This window comes from Sander vitreus, chromosome 6 (genome assembly GCF_031162955.1).
Source record: "Sander vitreus isolate 19-12246 chromosome 6, sanVit1, whole genome shotgun sequence".
Taxonomy (NCBI): Eukaryota; Metazoa; Chordata; class Actinopteri; order Perciformes; family Percidae; genus Sander; species Sander vitreus.
Window position 1 is genome coordinate 23,901,464 of NC_135860.1, and position 17,039 is coordinate 23,918,502.

The 17,039-nt window shown below is 43.0% G+C and overlaps 1 protein-coding gene across 1 annotated transcript in view; it reads left to right on the forward strand.

Moving 5' to 3' along the window:
- Positions 1 to 385: 385 nt before the first annotated feature.
- znf407 (zinc finger protein 407) overlaps positions 386 to 17,039 on the forward strand; it is a 153,755-nt gene continuing 137,101 nt past the window's right edge. Inside the window, 5 exon segments of the mRNA XM_078253539.1 lie at positions 386 to 436; positions 2,407 to 3,153; positions 3,540 to 5,038; positions 5,040 to 5,799; positions 14,254 to 14,368. Of these exon segments, the coding sequence (XP_078109665.1) occupies positions 2,472 to 3,153; positions 3,540 to 5,038; positions 5,040 to 5,799; positions 14,254 to 14,368 (3,056 nt within the window). The 5' untranslated portion in view covers positions 386 to 436; positions 2,407 to 2,471.

Here is a 17,039-nt window from a genome sequence, read left to right on the forward strand (position 1 = left end):
GGCTCACGCTACGGTACGCCATTTGTGTCTAGCAGCAAAAAGCGCGGACAGTGGAAATAGTCGTATAACAAGAGGTACGTTCTATTGAGGTTTGACTGTATTGCCTAATCATTATTTGAGCTGCTCTTACTGAAACGATAGACGACTCTTTGGGGTGTTTTCTAGCACTGTTTGGGCAAAATACAGCACTGTTTCAGCGGTCGATGTTAGCCTCCTTTTTGGGCCTCTGTGCTGCCGTCGTTTTCCAAGCCATGGAACGATCTAGACCCGCCTTTGTCGTGCTTTGATTGGACTACACAGCTGATGTAGTAATTTAATTGGACGTACTGTGTATCTCAAAATACGGTTGAGAAACATGTCGCTAGTTAGCAAGTTAGCCGCGGTAGCCATAGCCAGCAGTCCGTATCCACAACAACTTCACCTGATTTGTATGCAGGTGCGAGAGCCATTTACGCCTTGTAAAGAGTTTTAACCCAGTGTTTTACCCTGCAACACTGGACGGTTTGCGTCGTCGTTGGAGTTTCCAAAGAGCAGTCTAAACAGATGTTCGGCTAACTTCATATTACTTTAAATTTAGTGAAACCGCTGACAATTTTTGTAACGTTTGATAGAGTAAGCAGGTTAGCAAGTCGACAACTTGGCTATGTTGTGTTCCAAGTCTTGTTAAATGACGACGGAGTGGTACCAGAGGCAGGCATTATTCGTTGTCCGTCTCTGAATGCGGTTCTAACCGACACCATTGCCTTCTGCTCGCTAGCCGTTCTCCGCTGTGTAGAGGGAACGTGAGCATTTTCCAATTATAAACCTGGAAACATAAGTTCGACACGAATTAAGACCCTTAATAATTCACAATAAGTCATTCCTCATTCCTGCGTTAAATCTAGCTACCTAACGTGAGAGACCAAATGCCAAATACACAACTTCATATTGGCTTCCTCCTTTTAATCCTGTAGTCATGTTCTACCAAAAGTAGGCTACACAGTGGATGGCGGTATTGAGCTTAATAAGCCCGCTCTCAAAGTTGGACATTAACTGAACCCTGAAAATCAACTTTTAAGGATCCTATATTATATTGCAATAGACTGAGGCATGTAAGCACAAACAAGGCATGGCCTTTTCTTAACAGTGTATGGGCATGATCCACTACACACACGTACATCTATAGGTGAAGGACAGTATTTATTATAGATTATAAATAACAAAGGATGAATGTAGATAAGTTGAGCGTTTGTTACAATTTACACGTGAATTGTGGAAAATGGGCATAACATATTTGTTGTTCAAGATGTAGTCGCTTATAGGGCTGCACGATATGAGGAAAATGTCAAATTGCGATTATTTTGACTGATATTGCGATATGATTCACGATATTGGAGGGAATGATCAGTTTTTTGGATCGTCATTCTCATTTTCATTGAAACACAAATAAAGATGTACTATAGTCATGTAGTGCGATCTTTGCAAGGATCTGTACCAAAAACATATGTTTTTCCTTGTTTAGTCTGTAGGATGGGATTTGTAGGGTTAGGACATCTCTGCAGCCCCACAATACTTCATTCAGAATGGTTAGACACATTTTGCCTTTAACAAATATTGCGCCTCCCCTGCAATTAGGATACTGCACTAGTCCATATTGCGATTTCGATAAAATTGCGATTAATTGTGAAGCCCTACTCGCTTATAGCGCTGTGTGGTCAAGATGTCTCCTATATTTTATAGAAACAATGTATTATGTTGGTTAAGAACGTTGCAAATAAGTAAAACACATATACACACAAGCAAATTAAAGTTTGAGTATACATGTGGCAAAAAGAAATATTCTCCAAATACAAAAATTACAAACAAATAGAAAAGTTGCAGTGCATTGAGCTGTCTTGGCTACTGTAAAATTAGCCTACATTGAAACTTTGCCCCCCCAAAAAATACATGTTAAGACTTGCAACTGTGTAAAAGTAAAACAGAAATATGGTTGTTCATAATTAAATGTTAAGCTATACTTCATATACTTTTACTGATCTAATTGTGGCAATGCCTCTAGCTCTTCTCAATCATGTCTAAAAGCATTTAGTAATAATTCTCAAACCAGCAATACCATATGTATGCTCCGTTAAATGACAGTGACTTAAGTGGACTTGTTTTTCCGATTTAAATGAGCAGCAACAGCCAACTCTCATGCTGGCATGTTTTTTACCAAACTATTTGGGCCTGGAAGCACTAGATGGCGACATTTACTTGTGTTAAGGCATATAGTGTTGTTGAAGGTTTGATCACTTTTCAGAAGCTTTTGTTTAATTACACAGTTTGTGGCAAATGCCCTTTACTTGTTTCCAGAATGTTCTTCCAATCACTAAATTGTGTTTCAGACAATTGAAAATGCCAAACACAACTTCTGTTCTTTCTTTCCAGGAGTTTGATCCAGCTTTGATAATAGTGAACAACTTCACTGTTATATAGATATAGCAGTATATGATATGGATACAACATTGATATCAGGAAAGGAGGCTGCTGAGGACAAAGTGCCTGAAGATGACACCAGTGGGAAGGTGAAGCCAGATGATTTGGAAATGGAGGACACTGAGAGAGACTCATCCAGTCGGACTGCCAAGCCTGATGAAGCAGATGAGGAACTCGCTGAGAGGCTGCAGCCGGACTCTGTAAATGAAGTTGAAGTTGAAGTTGTACCTGGCGATGGGGATAACCTCTGCACAATTTGTGGCTTCTCAGCCAAATGTCCAAGATCACTGAAGATTCACTATGCCAGAAAGCACGGAAAAAACTCAAAGAATAGAGCTGCAAAGCCAGCTGAAAATATCTCTGACGTGAATCCAGCTAAAATCCAACAGGAAGTAGACATGAAGACAGAAAGTGCTGCTGAAGTCGAACAAAACCAGGAGTCTGACCTTGAGGAGCTGAGATCAGCAGCCAATGACGACGCCATGAACACAAATAGTTTAACTAAAAAGGAAACCGTTTCAGACAAACGGCAGGCAGAAACACAGGAGGAGATCTCTACCCAAGAAAGAAGAGTAAGCAAGCGAACCCCAAAACCTAAAATGATATATTCCTGCAACTACTGTGGACAAGAGTTTAGGGACAAGTCCCCTCTAGATGTGCATGTCCAGAGATACCACACCAAAGACACCCCATACACGTGTGAGTATATGCCTTTCTCCAGTTCAGTCGGTTGAAATCCAGCCACACTCTGAGTACATGTTTATTCTAAAGATGTTAGATAGTTTGGTCAATATTTGAATAAGAAATATTCCATTTAAAATATCAATAGATTTGAAGTCCCAAGCATTACATGTTAATCCTATCTTTAGAAAAAAAAAGAAAAAAAAAAGAAAATATATATATATATATATTTTTTTTTTATTGGTATTAGGTGTTCATTTTATTTTAAATATAGAAAGAGGCTATGTTTTATTTCACTATATCTGCATGTAATGTTCAAAGTTAGAATTGCACACATTCTTTTAAGTGAGTTGTTTAAAGTGGTTGAAAAGAGACTTAAAGTGTTTCTTTGAAATGTTTTTTAGTTGATGCTGGTGAGAACATGGATGACAAAAAGGAAGCTGAGGATCCTGGCAGCACTCTGAAGGCTACTCCAACTCGAGTGGCAGCTAAACGTGGGCTCAGCAGGTTCCAGCTCAAGTGTACGAACTGTGATTTTAGGGTTAGCACCTCTGCGTTGCTGGAGAGCCATGCTCGGATCAAACACCCGAACCAGGAGTGGTACCGTTGCAAATTGTGTAACTTCTTTTCGGCCACATCTGAGTGGATGGATACTCACCTGTCCTCAGATTGTCACGTGCAGCAGCAGAAAGGGGAGAAAAGCGCAGAGTCTTCCTCATTTGAAGTCTACGTTGAGACAGTAAGTAGAGACAGTGCTGGAGATGGTGCTAACATAGATGATATGGCTCAGGTGGCATGTGGAGAAGGGGTAACTGCTTCGACAAAAGGAGATCAGGAAACTGAAGAGGCAGTGGAGGCTGCCAAAGCTATGTTGGTTGACGAGGAAGACGCTGAGCTTGAATCTCCCAGAAAGAAAAGAGGAAGAACAAAGCATGGGTCCACAACCACTTGTGGATACTGTGGCCTGGTAGTGTCCAACGCTGCTAACCTCAGTGTCCATGTCCGCCGCAAACACAGCAAGGAGTATGGCTACAGCTGCACTCTGTGCAACTACAGCTGCGTGACCAAAGGAGACATGGATCGCCACTGTTTCACCAAGAAACATGTTCGGCGTGCACAAGAGTGCGCAGATAAGAACCAAGTCGACAATCAAACAAGTGTATCGCCACAGGAACCCACAAATGCACAAGCCGAGGAACCAAACGCAGCCTCACAGACCACCGACAAAGAACCCGAATCTGACATCACGGCCTCCAAAGAACATAGTGGAGAAGAGCAAACTCAGTCAGACCCAAGCCAGAAAAAAAGTAAATATGACTCTGTTAATGCTTGCAGCCATTGCAATTTTGTAGCACAATCAATCCCTTCGCTTCATCTTCACGTCAAGAGAAAGCACACCAAAGATTTCGAGTATGTGTGTCTAGCCTGTAGCTACTACGCTGTAACAAGCAGGGAAATGTCTCGCCATGCCAACACAGAAAAGCACAAACAGAAAAGCCAGAAATACCTGGAACCGCTAGGAACGGCGAGTGAGGGACAAAAAGCTTTGGCACGCCCATTGAAGCTGAAAGAGGTCATAGAGCTGGTGGGGGCAAACTCTAACCCTGAATGTGAACCCCGTAGCTCCGCAGAAGAGTCCGACTCTTGTTCTGATAACAGCCAAGCGATGGAAAGTCAGAATACAGCTGCACCCTCGGTCGCCACAGAGCCTGCTGATGCTGTGGCCAGTGTGGCTGGCAGTGCTGCTGAGAAACAAGCAGAGAGTGTTACATCTTCCAGTAGTGGTGAACCAGACCCAACCAGCGAGACAATTGGACGTACAGCGCTGTGTGAACCCCAGCCGGCTCCAGCAGAACTTCAGCCTGCAGTGGATCAGCCCGCACAGCAAGAAAACCAGGAGGAAGGGGGCCAAACAAGCAGACGAAGAACACTTAAATGCGGATGAGATGATTACAGATGCAAAAAGTGACAGCTGTCATTCAGATACACAGATGTCCAAAGCCCTTCCCTTTGATGCTTGCATTGTATCCACGAAGGACCTTGCTGAGCATGAGCTGCAGGAAGGTCTGGCTCTAGAGGGCGAGGCTGCTGTGATATGTCTGACTGGAGGAACGTCGATGCCCTCCAGGTTCCTGCCCCCCACTTCCGCATTTATCAAGAAGCTCACGCGCAAGGAATTATTGGGGAGAAAGGAAGCCAAAGGAAGCAGCTCTCGCATCCGTTGCGAGGACTGTGGCTTCATGGCCGACGGCATCAGCGGCCTCAACGTCCACATCTCGATGAAGCATCCGTCCAAGGAGAAGCATTTCCACTGCTTGGTGTGTGGCAAGTCTTTCTACACCGAGAGCAACCTGCACCAGCACCTGACCAGCGCCGCCCACCTCCGCAACGAGCAGAACAGCGTGGAGGAGCTGCCCGAAGGGGGCGCCAGCTTCAAGTGCGTGAAATGCACCGACCGCTTTGAGTTGGAGCAGGACCTGTTCCTTCACATCAAGGAGAAACACGAGGAGCTTCTGAGGGAGGTCAACAAGTACGTGGTGGAGGACACGGAGCAGATCAACCGCGAGCGCGAGGAGAACCAGGGCAGTGTGTGTAAATACTGTGGCAAGGTGTGCAAGAGCAGCAACTCCATGGCCTTCCTGGCACACATTCGCACACACACCGGTACGTATCCTGCTGTATTTGCTCACACACTCTTCCTCTTTAACATATATACACAAATACACACCACTGCAGTATGTATGCTGTGTAAAAGCAGGTCAAAGTTATTATTCCTCAATTTATGTACAGTTTAAAGAATTTGTTAAAGCACTACATGGCAACACAATATAGGGAAGGTGTATATTGTATTGATATTGCTTTTTTATCTTTTTTATCTCAAATATAATTATTAGTTACTTGGTATCACATATTATTTGGTGCGGAACGGTACACAGAAGTCACGGTTCGGTTCGTACCTCGGTTCAGACATCACAGTTCGGTACAATGGCGGGAAAAGCAAAACAAAATGCAGAAGGCAATTTTTTTTTTTTTTTAATTGTGCATGTCTCAGGCTGTACCTCCTAGTGTCATACAGTCTCTCTCCTGAGCTAGCTGCAACAGCCTGAAGTGTGTAAAGTAAGATGTAAACAGTAAACAATAAGTACTCCACATCATCTCCAGACTCCATCTGGAACTTGTAAACAAAATAAGACAATCAGCTATAAAACTGAAAATACTGTAAATTACGTGGAATAATAATAAGAAAAACTAAAAATTCTACTTAGGCGAGACCTTCCCCCACAAAAGTATTCTTGCTATTAAGTGCGACAGGCATACCTTTTGCCAACTGGCCACGACCTCCTGTATCTTTTCAGCTAGGTGAGTGCTCGTGTGCTGCTCATACAGGGGCCGCGTCTGTAGAACTGACGCTTTCATTTCCCACTCAGTCAATAAAATGAGCAGTCACCACGAGATAGCTTTCCGTAGCACGAGAAGGGAGGAGAACTTGGACAGTTTTTTTTTTTTTTGTCTCGTTCCAGCGATTGGCACATCTGGGTGATGGCGTCGGCTATGCGTTAGCATGTTAGATGTATTTCCACTCACATACCCAACAACTGCTGAACAACGCCGACACACAGTCCTCGTCTTGTCCACCACTCTCTCGCCTGTACTACTATAACTGACTGGGAAACCAAACTTGCGATCTTAAAGAGGCCGGCGGGTCCTCTACCTGTTGTGGGTCGCCACCACTCGCCATAGGCTAGGCTACTCGCCACAGTGCTGCTATCTCACTGGACCGTCGACATGTAGGCGGAGCTCGGGAGCTTCAGAGCTAAGGGGGGGGGGCTACAGATTAGGTGTCCCTAAAGAAATGCGTATCTAACAGTAGTTCCGCATTACATTAATTAATTTGTTTTATGTATTTTTATACCATGTATTCTCCGTGTAAATTCATTTACCGAGAATCCCGTACAGTTTCGGTTCAATACGAATACACGTACCGTTCCACCCCTACATATTACCAATGCATTGTGATGCAATTTCTAAACTAATTTGGACTAGAAATAAGATTTTGATCAGAAAAATTTAGAAAAACAACAAATACTTAAGTGCAACTTTACAGTTGCTGCATACATTATTTAACTGCTTATGACTGCTAGGCCTTTTAATGCCTCATGAGTACTTGAACTCTCAAGTTTTACCAACAACAAAAATCTCTGTGTAGGTGCACAGCTCTTGGGCCTTTGTTTTTAGGTAAAATCGTATTGGTTGGGGAGACACAGCCTCTTCTTTGGCATCTCTAGCTAATGTTAAGGCTGCTATCTATTGCAGCCAGGTAATAGCTGTTTCAGTAGAGGTGAAGGTAAAGACTGATTGAGCTTCAGACCAGCAGGAGAGACGCTAATGGACCCTAGATTGGGATTCCCTGAGCAACGCTTGGTCAGAGACATGTGCGACTCATAATTGATGTGTCCATTACCAAGACTCAGTTGTAATTATAGTCAATAAGTCTCTGTAAATGTGTTAAAGCTTAGGCTAAAAGCATTGGAGGTCCAAAGAGAGGTGGGCTAATAATTTAAAATAATCAATGCAGACGTATTCAAAGCCTTTAATTTCCCTTGTGTCTGTACGTCCGTGTTTGTGTATATGTGTGTGAGCGCCTGTACGCCGCGCGAACATGTGTATATGTCAGCCTTCATGGCTAGCTGATTATCCTCAATCCATTAAGATTTATCTTGTCATTTATAATGCAAAGCAGGGCTGCGTTGGTCAGGGCTTCGGCTGGGAAATGTCCGGCAGGTTGAGAACATAGGGCGCTCCATTACCTTTCCCTGACCATGTGTATTAATTGGTTTTAAAATCAACTTAATGCAGGAACGAGATGTGAGGGCGCCATCAATAAATGCCCTACTCTGCCTCCTATGGCTCATCCCCCTTTTAAGCCCAAACTTTAATTGCACCTTAATTGAAGTCCTTGCTCTGTGCTTGCCATGTGTGTACATGATTGTATGTGTTTGTGTCTGTTGTATACGGGAGATGAAATGGGATTGTTTCCACTTTCAGGCTCAGTGACAGTGGTCGGTTTGTGTGGGTGTTGTAGCTTTTTGTTAGAAAACCCAGAGATAATATTCCCTCAGTGTCCTCCCTGAGTGCTGATTATGTCATCATATGTCCATAAATGCAATGGGCTGTTGATACTCCAGTAGAGGGATATCCAATGTATTTGCTGGGTCATAGGAATAATTCCACTTTAAGGACACAGATTTTGTCCTTTTGTGTAGTATGCCAGTCACCTTGTGACCAAGGTCAGATTGCCTTCTGCTAAAATCTGATTGGATTGGAGGTTAAAATCCTGATGATTAATGTTAAGCCACCACTTTCTTCTTATTAAGGAATAGTCTATATGTATTCATAATTCTACCCTGTATCATAAGTCTTGAGTTTTGAGGTCACTTACTTAGTGTTACTTAAGAAAATGAAAGCTGTGACACAGATGTCTTCAAGTCAAGGGCACATTCTGTGATGAATACTTTTGTTTTTTATTCAATTGAGTTATGTTCTTGTTTATGAGATGACTTCAATTTTACTGTTCTTATTTGTGGAAAGCACCTATTTCTCTTCATTTTGACAACATATGCCAGTTGTTATTATTGCTAAGTTCCCTCATTACAGTGAAATATTCACCTTTTATATGGTGGTCATTTATTCTGGGAGTTTGTTTGTGGGGCTGTGGAGCTGCATGGTGGGGGTCTGCCAGTTTCTGGGCTGGGAGCACATCCAGATCCTTTTAATTAAGACCTAGTTTTTATTCACTTGATTAATCAGTGAAATCAGGAGACGTAGTGGGAGGCTGCACACAGATTTGTCAATTTGTCCCTTAAAGGAAACGTGTACACATGCTTGCATTTTGCCAATGAGGGTACAACTTGAATTTGCATTTCGAGGTAAATTGGTCACTTTTTCACTGGAGTGAGCTGTCTGACCTCAGACTGAGCCCTAAAGTAATGGACACACATGCCATGCGAGCGTGTTCGCACACAGGACGTGATGTGTAAGTTTGTTAACTTACAAACACATACAGTAGTGTTTCCCCCGGGATTTGATATTCTGTCAAGTATAGAAGCATTTAAAGGCATGTGTAGAGCAACATGAGGCATTATAATCTCCACTGATAGCAATGCCTGCCCCCAGAGACACTGTGATGAGGGAGGTCCTTAATTAAAAGTGGATGGCACTTGTAACCTATATACAGTATTATATTTATTTTATTTTATTTGTAGTCATCCAGACCCAAAAGGGGTAGGTAGACCAACATTGCAAAAAAGAGTATACGGTACGTAAATACAATGCCAAAGGATGATATTTTTATTTATCTGAGTTCTATACTAACCATCACCATCACACTAAATCAGTGCATGGAATTTTGACGAAGGAACGAAGGACCAGATGCAGTAAAGCATGTATTTGTAAAGGTGGAGTCAGAGTGAAAAGAGAAAGTAGACTGGGACAAGACTGAAGTATTTACAGCTCTAGGTGGATATTGCTGTTTTTCCATGCCAGCGCCTCCTGCTGCTGCAGCAGTCGCCATGCAGGCAGTGGAGGGACTGGTGAAACACTGTGCGCAGAGGGAAGTCCCCTCTGCGTCTTTGTATGAGCTGGCACAGGACCACAAGGAGGCACTGGAGTAAAACCCGTCTCTCAAGAGATCTGTTGGGGAACTGGCCAAACTTCATGAAGACAACAAGTCTTTCCGACAGACACTAAAGAGGACGGTAGGGACAGTAAACCCCAGTGACAATGGTGGTGACCAAAACTGAACAGCAGCTTTTAACTCGAACACAAGAGCAGTTTTTCCCGCTTCGGCTTTCGCCCTCTCCTATCCCCCCAGGGACACTGGCCTGCAGCTCTTCCTCAAGGTGCGCAGAGCCACAATTGTCACCTCACCAAACGGGGTACCCACTTACCCCCAGTTTCCACCGGCTGCGTAACGGCTGCGGATCCGCTCTGGAACGGCGGCGGAGTCATTAGGTTTCCATTAAAGTCAATGTGTGTATTTCCTCTGACTGCAGAACGCCTGCGTCCCAGCTCCGGCGGTCCATAGCCCTCCGGAGCAGATACGCAGAGCTTCTATTTTTGCCGGATGCCGGAGAGCTCCGCAGCAATTTAGCACAGGGCAGATAGTGCGGGACAGGAAGTCGAGCACAGAAACAAAATAAACATCCGGTTAATTTTCAAAATAAAATACACCGTGCTCACAGCGGATCATATTTCCCTGCACTACACCTTGAAAACACAGCACAGAGTTGTTTCCCCTCTACTCCTCTGGATGGAAACAAACTGTTGTTGGTTTTGTGGTTCTATTCTACATGAATTCGCGAGATCTCGTGGGTCCTCGTGACTACAGCCGTCAGTCATGGCCGCAGCCGTGCCGCAACAAATCCGGACCTAGTGGGTATTGACGGACGGCGGAGCACGGAGCTGTTCCGCAGCGGGGGGCCGGTCTGCAGACGTTCTGCATCCAGTGGAAATCCGGAGTTATACCTCTACACCGGCTGTATAAACGCCATTGACCCATAATGTCCTTCCAGACGTATTTCTGCAGACAATGGATCTAGAGGAATAAGACAAAATGTTTAGAGTTCCAAAACATAGAGATGGCTGCCGGCGTCCAGATGATTTTGCAGCAAGGATGTTTATGATGATTGTGGACTTCTCCACATACGTATCCTGGGCACATAACGCGAATTGGAATGGGTCGGACAGCAAACAAGGCCTTCCCAGGAATGTCAAGTTAAAGGAGCTTTTTCAGCACCGTTTCAAGGACATTTCAGGCCCAATGAAAACAGATTAGAGACTGTTATTGACAGACTGAGAAGTCCCAGCAAGGTGGACCCCAGGACAGAAAGGGTTTATAGTTAAACACACTTACTGTACACCTCGCCTTCTCTCTACAGTAGAATAGTCATATATTAATGGGACTTAATGGGTTTGTAATATAATAATTTATATTTTTACTGTGTTGTAAAATGGCAAATCCCAGTGTAAACAGCTGTTGGGATTTATTTATTTTTTTTAACCTAAGAAAAGGGAGCAGGGTTCGCTTAGTCTTTAGCTAGCTGAGACTTCAGTTTCTTACAGTGCTACACCAAAGTTAAGCAGAAGTACACAAAGTCGGACTGCAAAAAAAAAAATTTTGTTCTACTAATGAGCCATCAGTGCCAACAGAGCTATACATAAATTCCCAACTGATAGTTGATGAACAGGTGTGCGCCACTATGAAGACCAGTATGATAACTCATCTGTAACCTTTCTCTCCCTATTCCACATATGAAGTTCAGTTTCTTCATTATGAGGAGCACCAATTAGCTTGTGGACACAGTTATACAGTATAATGTCTTCTTTAGCTCTGGAGAAAACTTTCCAAAGTTAGAAAGAATTATCCCTGTTGATGTTATCAAGGTTGTCTCGAGTTGGCCTTAAGACTATCTTTGATAGAAAGTGACGTTTGAGTGGCCTGGTTTGGCTCGGTTGGTGGAGCGGGCGCACATGTGCAGAGGTTTACTCCTCGACGCAGCGGCCCTTTGCTGCATGTCATTCCCCCTCTTTCTCCCCTTTCATGTCTTCATCTGTCCTGTGGAAATAAAGGCCTAAAAAAAAGTGACGCTTGAAAGAAGTGAGCATTTAGACGGCAGGGTGCCTAATGGAAGTTCAAGTTGCATTATGGGAAATAAAGGATTCAGTGTTTTTGGAGCTTGACCCATATTAGGGAGTCGGACTCTGCTGCTTCAGTTTTAACAATTCTCTTTTAATGTGTCGTTGGTGAGTCCCCACTTAAACGCCGGAGTGCCTCTTTTATGGAGCTGCATATTTTAAAAGTGTGTTGTTTTTATTTACTGAAGACTGTTCAAAATGGCTGTGAAACTTTGTGCTTGCGAGGCAGGAGAGATGCTTTTCTCTCCCTCTCCTCCCCTTTAAGTTGCAGTTATAGTACATTCCTCACATGTTTGTGGTGATGTGCACAGGTGAAGTTTCCACATATAGAATCATGTGGCAATGCATACAGTGTATGCTGCGTAAACGGTGCGGTAAGGCTGCAGCCAACCCGCGGCTGAAAAGCCGGACACTCTGAAGTGCTAGCTGGTTGTAGAAATAAACTTAACAAAGCAGACATTTATTTATATGAAATTATCATGTAATGTATTGTTCTCTTTCTCGAGAGAAAAGGCTAGTGTGTGTGTGTGTGTGTGTGTGTGTGCGCTTTACATGAGGTTCTTCTCTCCTCTCAGGAAATGAATTAGTCATTCCCTGTCCCATATGTGAGGGAGCCACATCGCTCCTATGTGGATGGCAATATTAATTTAACATGACACCGCATTGATGGTCAATTTCAGTTTCACGGAGGCTGTTTAAGTGGAGTGGTGGAGTATTAATGTGATAAGATGTGGGAACTAAGGGACGTTACATCTCTCTCCTTTCTGCCATGTCTCATACTCAGCCAGCCATCTGGACAAATCAGCTCACCACACGCCTCTCTCTCACCTCAACTTTAGGTTGTGTGTGTGTGTGTGTGTGTGTGTGTGTGTGTGTGTGTGTGTGTGTGAGTGAGAATGATTGTCTCTCCTTCTGTTTGTCCATGGGTGGTTATGTCTTGTGAATTGAATGTATGTGTCAGTATGCACATGCATAGGTGTGAGGTGTGGGGTTCGGAATCTAGATGTAGGTGTGATAGTGGGCGTTGTGTCAGTGTGTATGTCTGCGTTTTTTGTTTACGGGTGTTGATGAACGTGTTGTGTGATTATTATTATTATTTTTTTTTTAAAAGTGTGTGTAGTTATGTACAGTATAGGTATTTTATGTGTTTATCTGCCTTACTTGTTCTTGTGTGTGTGCCTTTGTGACTGTGTAGTAATCTGTGTGTTTGTGTGTGTATTATACTGTAGGGACATGTGAAATGAAGAGGCTGGCTTTGCTGTTGCCCATGTGTGGACCCTGCCGCCCCCCCGCCCCCTGTGTTTATGGGCCTTGTTAGCACAGGCTTGCCTTTCAATCTTCGTTACCGGCTTAAAATTCGATGTGTCGTACTTCCAGCTCACAGCAAGTGAACCGTGTATGAACGAATTAGTAATCTACACAAAGTGCTTAATCAAATCAGCGGCTGCCCCTGGAATAAATATTGTAGAACGTCTTGGGATATTCACTGCGAGAGGGTGAGGGTTTGCTCAAAGATGCGTGCGTGGATATATACCAGGCATGCTGCCACTTAGATTGGAGTGTCGCACGGTGTGATGCTGGCCTGAATCTGGCCCTGCCTGCCAAACAAAATATCCATTATATTTTGCCAAATGCATATGTTTAAGTTTTTTGTAATGAAGTTTAGGCTTTATCAAATCAGTTTTCTTAATTTAGAGTCTGCGATTATTTGTCTAACCATATGAACAAGTGATTTCTGTCCAACATAAACAACCATTTTAGATGCCCAATTCTGAAGGACCCAGTTCCCCCTTTTAACTTGAGCTAGGGGATGTTTGTGCGTCACAAAGGCAGCAGACGCAGGCATCTGCCCTCGCTGCTCTGCTCTTAAATGACGGATGGCAGGCAGAGGCTCTGCTACTCTCTCAAACGCTACCCCGCCCCCTGGACTTATTAATGACAATAATTAGGGAGAAACCTCCCAGAGAAGCCCGCCAGAGTGATTAGCGCTTTAATGATGGAATGGGAGGTAGTGAGCGCACACAGAATTGATTTACGTATTCGCCCTGACCTTTGGAATCCAATTTACGCATCCACAGGCAAAGGAAGAGTAGGTAAGAGATGAAGGAGAGTGACAAGGATAGATAGAGAGTGAAAGAAGAGGCACTTGGAGTGTGACTGTAGTTTTTATGGGGACGGTAGTAAGGGCATCTGTTTTTTTATAACTCTGAAGTCATCTTGTGGCTGTGAAGCAGGTTGAAGTCTTCGCACAGAACAGAACTAATAACAGTCTTACATGCCTGGCATTGAAAAATGATCTGTAATGTAAAATCAGATTTCTGCCCAGCGGGTATATAGTCATGTTTTATTAAAATTGCCACCTCTTTCTTTCAAACATAATGTTATTGTTGGATATGAACTCTCTCTCCATACTTTGTTTTGCAGGATCCAAGCCCTTCATGTGTACGATCTGCAACTTTGCGACGGCTCAGCTGGGAGACGCCAGGAACCACGTGAAGAGACACCTCGGCATGAGAGAGTACAAATGCGACATCTGTGGGTGAGTTACGAGGACTAACATCTTTAAAGAATGATTTAAGACACTCAAAAGAAAAAAAGAAAGGATAGGATTCTAAACTGGAAAGCAGCGAAATTGACATTGGAACAAAGGCTTTGCTATGTTAGTCCGTTATGTTGTTGAAGTCCGTTTGGAGACAGAGGGTGGTCAAATCATTAGAGAACTGAACATTCAAACTGAAGGTCTCGTATATTTCCACTGTTTACTGATTAGTGTAACCCTAGTCAAGTATTTAAGTGTGTGTATGTTAGCGTTAAACTAGTGCTAATCAGAATCCGAAAAGGATTTATTGCCAAGTAAGTAACACTTACAAGGAATTTGCCTTGGTTGTTGGTGCATTACATAAACATATTAAACACTAGTATGAAATAAACAAACAATAAATACGGAAACAAATATGTACCTAATGTATGTTTAATGTACATATTATAAGGCCAGAAACAGAATTAATTCAGCCTCAGGTAAGTTCAGGACCTGCTGCCTTTTTGAAAGTGCCTCATATTTATTTAGAAACAAATGTAGGAATAGCTTAGGAGAAATACTGTCGGGTTTAGTTTCCACAACAGCCGATGAGTTTTCGTGTTGAGAGTTGAAATTGAGAAGTCGACACCAGTGCTAGCCAGCGAATGGTTGTGTTCCTCTCATCAGGTGTAGGAAGGTTTCATGTTGGTGTCTAAGGAGTGATCTGCTAATTATCTATTGCACATCCCACTTTAAATTGCATTAGTCTCAAGCTAATTCATAATTCAATCCAATTTAACCCTGCCCGACCACAATAAGAGAAGTGATACTAATCTGATTTTGATTCCTTGTCAAAATTGTGAGATTCCAATCTGTAAAAAACACATTAAAACCTTCCACCCGCACAAATGATCTGCTAATCCATAGAATGTAATTTGTGTGTCTTTCGAGAATCTTGGTGTGAATCTTGGTGTCATATACGCATATACGTCATATAGTTTACATTGTATTTCAAAAGGGTGAGAATTAAAAAATGTGTATATACATATGGTATTTGTATAACCACATGGAATAAAGACAAACTTCAAAGGTTATGGTACATTTAATATTCCGGTTGAAACACTAAATACATATGCTATTATTTATTTAGGAAAGAGAATAATCCATTTAAAGGCATTTTAATATTGACAATAGCTGGCCGCAGTCCGAAAACAATCCAAACGTTTCAGTAGTAGTTACACCTTAATGTGTGAAAATGTTCTCTTCACCGAAAAAGCTCCCAGGCCTTTCTTAAAAAGACAAATAATGTTGCTCCTAGTTAACTCTCCTCCTGAATTAAAGGTAAAAGAAATAGCGTTCATTTCACCTTCGCTATCGTTTCAGCTATACAAATAATCCTAATTGGAAGTTAATGTAGGTAACCACGAGCCTATAAATACCCAGTAGTGCAAGAGTGCAGTTATATCCCACTACCTTGTACCCCCTACATGTAGACCATATGTTGTGTTCAGCTTGTTTCATTCCCGTGGTAGACCTCCTCACTGCCTTGCCATGTCCAAATGGACGTGTTAAGCTGTTTAACATGCAGTCGGGGAATAGACTAAATTGTGGGATTTCCAGCCTTATGCCATTGAGCGTCTGCGGCAAGACTCTCGCTAAGATGAAGACATATGTAGAGTTATTAGTTTCTCCCTCTGTGTAATTCTGTGTAAACCGTTCCATTTAGTTCAGTCACAGGCCGATTTTTGTTCTTCTAAAGCGGAGCAGAGCGAATGTGTTTATTCGCTCCCGCTGATGTTCGCAAACATATTACAGCAGGAGCAAACAAGCTTTGGTTTAAACACAGCTTCTCCTTTTAATGAGAGGAAAGAATCATGTTTCACAAGCCCTCCAGCTGAAAACCCTCTTCTCCCAAGTGCAGGAAATGTGTTGGGCTTTGACCAAGCGGCTAGCTTTACGCACGCACGCACGCACACACACACACACACACACACACACACACACACACACACACACACACACACACACAGACAGACAGACACAACAGTTCCCCAATATGCCTTCAAATGGGACTACTAAATACAGCCCCCGGTTTCACAAATCATGCGGATGGAGGGGCCGTGTGCTGCCAGTGCCAGCCACTGGTGACAAATCGGCCCTGTGTGTGCTTTCAGTACTGAGTGATCACCAGGCCATCCCTCCTCTTGACTAAAGAGCAGCAAACACAAAGAAACCCCCAGAAAAACCCTCATTAAGGCCAGAGCCATACGTACACATAGCCTGCTCCCCTTCCCAAAACTTCTCCAGTTTGATGATATGTCCTTAACCTGAATCTAAAGCGCGTTACTGATGGATGGCCATGTTTGGCCTATAATGTTTAAAGTGAGATTATAGTGCGATTAGGTTCTGCGGATACTAATGACGGGGCAAAAAGTTTTTTCCGGATATTTGTTTATAATCCCCATTAATCATTTCAATTAACACAAGACTATGTTCAGGCTGCTTTTTTACATTATAAAATGTGGGTTTCATTAATTTATTTCCTGCTCACAGGCTCTTGGGGCATGGAGTTTTGCTGGTTTAGTTTATTGCCATTTTGTTTAGAGCACCGGCTCAGCATATTGTCTGTGTGTTTTTTTTTTTTTTTTCTTCTTTCTTTTCCTTTTCTTAAAGAAAATCTCCCCCCACTTCC